Raw genomic sequence first — 6,719 nt, 5'->3', positions numbered from 1 at the left:
GGGGGGGGGGGGGGGGGGGGGAGGATTATGGCTGGCATGCGAGATCTGGGAGATTTTCGCGAGAACGACGACGGCGACGGATCGTTAACGACACACAGGGACAGACAACCGGGGAGGAGGATTCGGTGACAAAGCCTGGTCGCGTTCTCTACTCTCACTTTGAAAACATACACGTTCTACTTCTCCACGCGTCTGTCGCCCGGCCGAAAAATAGCGCGAGATTGTTAGCGGCTGGTAGAGAAATTCGCGGGATTGCTCGCGAGGCATCTCCCTTGTAAACGCCAGTTTCTTTCTGTTTGAAACGAATTTTGCACGAACGAGCGTCGGCCAATTTCACTTTCGTTAATTAATGCATGACAATTAAATGACAAACAAATATACCAATACGTATATACGATGATAATTGATTCTGCAAGTGGCAGAAGAGACGCGGTCGTGTTTTCAAAAAAGATAACGCGATATTCTCGAGAAGACAGTGCAACTAAATTCGCAGAGTCTATAGACTGACTGTAGATAGGTAGTGTTGAAGTGATAAATGTAAATGTACGTATGCGCGCAATAGCGATGTAGTGCAACGCAGCGAGAGTCAGCATCACAGGATAAAAAGACAAGAATCGGAAATCCTTGAACCATCCCTCGCACCCTGTTTCACTCTACACTTTTTTCCTCCACCTCCCAGCCGTGCACGACGAATGATTAACGAGGGTTGCAAGTTTTGATGCACCCGGTGCACGTGCATCATCCACAGAGCTTACGAGCAGCGCACACAGCTGCCTCTATTCGCCTAAACTTCCGACATTTTTTCGTACCTCCAACGTCACGCGTGACTGACAATAATAAATATTTCCCTCTGCCACCCTCTATATCGGCGTCGCCAACTTCTCCTCTTTTTTCACTCTCGGTCACTGGGGGAAAATCAATTTTTTTCTCTCTCTCTCTCTCTCTCTTTCTCTCTTTTTGCCAACAAGGTTGTTCGACGAACGACACCGAAGAAGCCAAACCGCTCTTTTTTCCTTTCGACTGAGACTCTGGAATAATTTTAACACGTTGAAAAGTTTCGCGGAGCAAGATTCATACAGCTTCATAACAATAATAATTTCGAGTGACAAGTCTGAAAGTAATCCGAGTCCTTTTTTTTTTATTCAAGTTTTAAATAAAATTCTCACTTGTTCTTAAGGAATCGTAGTTTAGATTAGGTCTCGCTACGACTTCAATTTTAATCCCAGCTCGATGGATCAAAGATGGTCGCATAATTAATGTGCGCTCTGGGGGCCAACAGGTGTGCCAACGATTAATTCTCGTCGACACGAGACACTATTTATTATCAGTTTTTGCGGTGAACGCGACGTCGAGACAAAGATTAAACGTTAGATTATTTATAGATTATATAGATCCCCTGACGTGGCTGACCTCGTTACGATCTGTTAAGTGTCTCGCAATTTCTGATAATTATTTCCCCAGTCAAGGTGAGCAGCACCGCGCCGCGAGTACAAAATCGAAGATCGGTTATCGTCGGAGCTGCGACGTGACTGACGGGGCGATATTTTTACAAAGCTGTCGTTGCTGGAAATTTCCGCAGGAGGACAGTGAAAAATAGATACGATTTTTTTTTTGACACGGAACGATTGGTTAATCCTGACAGGGATATTTCCAGAGGGATACCAATTTTTAAACGTGCTTTTGCCGTAGAGAAACGCACGAAGCTTGTTTATTAGCGGTAGCAATTTAATTTGAGGAGCTTGAAGGAAAATATTCGCCCAAGTGTTTCGAAAGAAGATCAATCTACGTGTACAAATTCTTCAGAAGTTACGTCGTTGAATTCTTTCTTCAGAAGTTCGTTCTTATTCGCCTTGCCTGCTCGCAATAAATAAATAAATAAATCGCACAGACGATTCTTTGATTCAGATCATCTCATTTTGTTTATTTTCACCTTGCCAATTTATCGTTTCGCCCCTCGGCACTATAACTTTGGTAATATTATTCTTCGACGAAGTAACACGCGTGTCCTTTCCTCTCATTCAGAGAACAGGAAACCAGCCGACGTCTGACAGAAATTCGGACGAACAGGTGTTATTTGAAACAAGAGCGGAGAGGTGTCGGATCCTCTGACCTACTCGATCTTCCGCTTTTCCAAACAGAAATTCTCCCCCCGTGTCAAAAGGACGAAAATTCGTCAAAGCTACGCGATCGCTTCTCCCTTGGAGCTCGGCTATTTTCCACACCCCTAACCTATGCGCCTGTTATCGTTAAAAGATAAATAATCAAGGTTCGTAAGCTCGAATAATAATTGAACGATCGGATTAACGGAGACGAACGGAACGGACGATGATTAATTAGCTCATCGAAGTTGATCGTTACTCACCTTCTTGGCGTCATTGTTGTTGTCGGCTGCGTGATGTGGTTGTGGACTCATTGCAGCACCATTGCTAACTGCCCCGCTTTGCGACAAAAGCTCGTCGCTACCCCTCTGAAACAATAAGAGAAACCGACACGCGTTAGTGGAAATGTAATTACCTTCAATGCAATTTGTCTAGAATTATTCACTATCCCTAAATCCTAAGGTGATTCCATTTACCCTTCAGTTCTGATTTCAGGTTTGGGTTAGGTTTATTTATTCTTTACCACCACCTAAATCTTAAATTCATCCCTAACTCTGACTCACGCCAGTTTAAAGACTATTTCACTACAATTTAATTATTTCGAAACAGTTTATATAAAATTACTTATCACCCTCTAAAATCCTAATTCTGACTCATGTTATTTTAAAGTAGAATTTATCTAGAATTATTTACTACCCCTAAACTCTAAACTGATTTCATCTCCCGCCAATTTTTCAACCTTGATTTATGTTATATTAAAGACTATTTAACTCTAACTAAGACTATTAACTACAATTTAATTCTTTCGAAACAGTTTAGCTAAAATAAATAAGGACTAACTAAGACTATTAACCACAATTTAATTATAAATAAAGACTAATTATTTAATAATAAATAAAGACTAACCAAGGCTATTAACTACAATTTAATTCTCTCGAAACAGTTTAGCTAAAATTATTTACTACCCCTAAATCCTAAATCCATCCGTAGCTCTGGCTCAGGTTATTTTAAAAACAATTTCAGTGAAATTTATCTAAAATTATTTACTACCCCTAAATCTTGAGGCATCTTCCTCCAATTCTCCATATATATCTAGCTCTCACTCACGTTACTTTAAGGACACACTCGAACGAAACAGAGAAATGAAAACTTTCGAGTTCCTCACCCTTAATCTCCGCCACGTACAACAGTCGTCGGTCAAAAAATTCGCCATCCACTCGCCGAGAGACACGCGAAACCGAGGTCCGACAAAGGCGCATCTATCTCCCTACCTCCGGTCGATCTTACCTCGACTCAAACCGTCTCGCGCGTTCCCCAAACCTTAAAACCTCTCTCGCAAGAAACCAGCCAGCTTCCCGGTTGCACCGGGTCCCAGGGTGGATTATTAAAATCCTTGCAACTCTGTAAACACGTTTAACCGTCGATTGTACGGACGGTAACAGGATCAAGAGTCCCCGGTACGCGGACTCCTCTAATTCCTTCGGCTGATCCTTCAAAGGGAAACGGGACGACGCAAACACGCGCGCGACCGATTTCCCCCTCCCCGATAGGGTGTTTGGCAAAACCAAAGCGACGAAGAAGAAAGCTTCTGCACGCGCAAGGAGATGGAAGTATGGCGATCTTTCAACGAGGAAAATACGATATCCCCGGTGCTTCGAGATAATTCATAAGCTCGAAAACGAAAGAGAGAGAGATAGTGGTGGATCTGCCAGTCATGCAGCTATCGGAGAGACAGAATGCCAGATCAAAGAGTCCCGCAGGATCACGCCAGCGAGTATAAGAAAAGACGCGAATCTCTTCCCGTGAAACCCGTGGAACCCTTTGACGAATATTTATGGAAATCCTTCGCTCTGGTCTTTAGTCGATAAGACGCTGTTAGGCAGACGCGTGCACGCGGAGAGCTCTGCCTTCCTCTTTTGTTTCCTCCCGGATTGCGTTAAGACGACGAAGGGTACCCAAAGCGCAGTTTTGTTAATTAATGCGCTGGCACGACGTGCCACGCGCGTCGAGAATTTTTTTTTTTTCAGTTTCAAGTACATTACTTTTTCAACAATTTCTATCCAGCGATGTCGCGTTCAAAAGTAAACGAGAGAGCGACGAATTAATTGTATACGGGTTCGGTCACTCGTTATGGTCCGCGGTACCAGTTGCCAGCGCAAGGAGTTAAAGGAATCACTCGTAAGAAAACAATCTCAGAATGGTAACTTGTGAAAAACGCGATTGTTATTTTGTTGGATCGTTTGCGACTGTTTCTTTCCTCGGGTAGAAGTATAACTGTAGCTCGCACAGAGTTAGAATGACTGCATCCGACCATTCATTTATCGTCAATTCGAACAATTCCCTGCTCCTCTGTTTCACACAACGTATTTCGGAACGAAGGAAATTTGCTCAAAAATCGTCTACAACGCGAAGAAACCTGAAGAGCTGTAGTGGGAGAGTTTCGTGTATTCGCCGGATATACCGGAGCGAGGAGGGTTGTTTCGCTTCCTCCCCCTCTGTCTGGCATCCGGCGCGGCCAAACCATCACCGGACCCTACTATATTATTTACTTCCCACGAACCTATGGATTATGGAATCTTCGGGAAGCGAGGTTGCCCGGTCCTCGTCTTTCAATTCTCTCCGAGATCCTCGATGGACTTCGTGTGGTTCAGCGGATGGCAAACTTTTGGGAAACTGCGAGATACGTAGTCTCTTTTCATTCGCGATAATGTACACTTCTACATAACAAATTACGCGTAGTGGCAAAAATTGTCGAACGCGTAAATGTTACTTCATTCTATATCTTCGATATAATTATATTTATTTCGTTATATGTTATCGTATTACTCTCGAGTATAAAAATACATTTTTATATATTTACATAAAATACCTTACGATTTAAGAAATTATTACGTGAACTGTTATTTTTCTCTCTTAACCTTCATAGCGTGCGACAATCGGCGAGGTTACAGCACTTTCAAATAAAAATTACTTCGTCCCACTTCAGATAAATTAAAAGAACTTTAACTCAAGAATTCAGAATACTTTGAGTAATTCTTTCTCAAGACAACGTGCCTCGTCTCCGGCATTCGGTAGATCGACGAATATCTCATTCTCGTCTTCCAACTTCCACGCCAAATCGACACTTATTTATGCGCGACACACGACTGAAATTAGTTCATCTAGCGAGAGAAAAACATGGATGAATTCCGGAGGCACGAACCACTATCACGAACGAAGGAGGAAGACACTACTCGTCCTCCTCCCGGGCCATTTCTCGAAAACGCTGCCCGTTTCTCGGGATCTCACGTGACCGACCAGGCGAACGAAATTGTCTCACGATCGTCTGGCCAGCTGTCTGCAGAGTCCCTTCGAGAGGGTCTCCACCGGTTGACAAAGCAATTTCACGTCCGAGCTGCAACGCGATCCGATGAGTTTCCTCACCGCCCTTCTCACCTTCTCTCTCACTCTCTCTCTCTCTCTCTCTTCTCCTTTCTCACCCCTAAGGTTATTTGCCAGAGGATTCGCGCGACTCGCATTAATTGCAGGGCAAACACGCGGCATGCTCCGCTTGCTTGACAATTTGCTCGACGACGCAACTAACTGGGCCACGTTTCCGGCCCGTTACCGACCGAGTTAGGGTGGACAATGGATCCTCTCTCTTTCTCTCTCTGTTCTCTCTTCGGCTGCCGAGGGTTAATTGGTCTTTCGCGGTGCCTTCGCCGGACTTGTTTGACTTGGTTCCCGAATAACAAGAATGTTACGTTTCCCTTCCAGGGCTGAAACGTACGCAATTCATGATGCTCTAAAGCGAAAAGGGACAACCATAACGGAATACCGTATAACGAGTATAACTAAAGTCTTGTCAAATACAACGGGAAAGGACGAGGATGGCATCGTTGAGAAACATTCCTACAAATTTACACCCAACTTTGACTAGTTGGACGAAACAGTTGTACGTAACAATATAATGTTCGGATTGGGATTGAAATTTTGTGTAAATAAATATAAAACTGCATTTTATGAAGAAACTGCTATCAAATTAAAATTGACAATTAAATTTCATAAAATTAAAGTTGAAACATTTTCTAAGCTACTAGCTTTTCGATATGCGTACGTTAATACATTTTTTTTCTTTTCTTTCTTTTACAGAGAATTATCTCCGGCGTCGACTGACGTAAAAACAGTTACATTAATTATGTTTGCAAAAAAATTGGGGACCTACGAAAAAAGAATTACATTTGATACAGTTTTTAAACGATTCTGAATAGTTTCGGTTGGAGATAATTGCACTTGTAAATTAAAACAAGCCCTGTGTATTGTTTCATTTAAAACAAAATTCTCCGAACAGAGAAAGAGAGAGAGAGAGAGAGAGAGAGAGAGAAAGAGAGAGAGAAATAAAATAAAAACGAAGTAAAATAAAAGTTCAAAACTCGGTCCTCGAAACCAGAAACCGAATCGGTATTACGCATACCGGTAAAATACTGGTATTTTTAGATTACTACTCGATTACGTTTGATGAAACCGAAATGGTGCGAATACCGGTATGATGCTATCAAAATGTTAGATCGGTAGATGTATTTCGGTATAATACCGGTAAATAAAATATTAATATATTAGAAAAGGGAAAGGAGACAATGA

At 42.5% G+C, this 6,719-nt stretch overlaps 1 protein-coding gene across 1 annotated transcript in view; it reads right to left on the bottom strand.

Moving 5' to 3' along the window:
* The window catches only part of LOC122534069 (polypyrimidine tract-binding protein 2-like), a gene marked incomplete at its 3' end in the record, with an annotated part of 78,101 nt that overhangs the window by 23,718 nt on the left and 47,664 nt on the right, over positions 1-6,719 (bottom strand). The window contains exon 2 of the mRNA XM_043664366.1: positions 2,363-2,467. Coding sequence (XP_043520301.1) covers positions 2,363-2,467 — 105 coding nt within the window. The remainder of the gene's footprint in view (positions 1-2,362; positions 2,468-6,719) is intronic.

This window comes from Frieseomelitta varia, unplaced genomic scaffold (assembly GCF_011392965.1).
Source record: "Frieseomelitta varia isolate USP_RPSP 00005682 unplaced genomic scaffold, Fvar_1.2 scaffold_575, whole genome shotgun sequence".
Taxonomy (NCBI): domain Eukaryota; kingdom Metazoa; phylum Arthropoda; class Insecta; order Hymenoptera; family Apidae; genus Frieseomelitta; species Frieseomelitta varia.
This window is presented reverse-complemented; position numbering and strand designations above follow the sequence as displayed.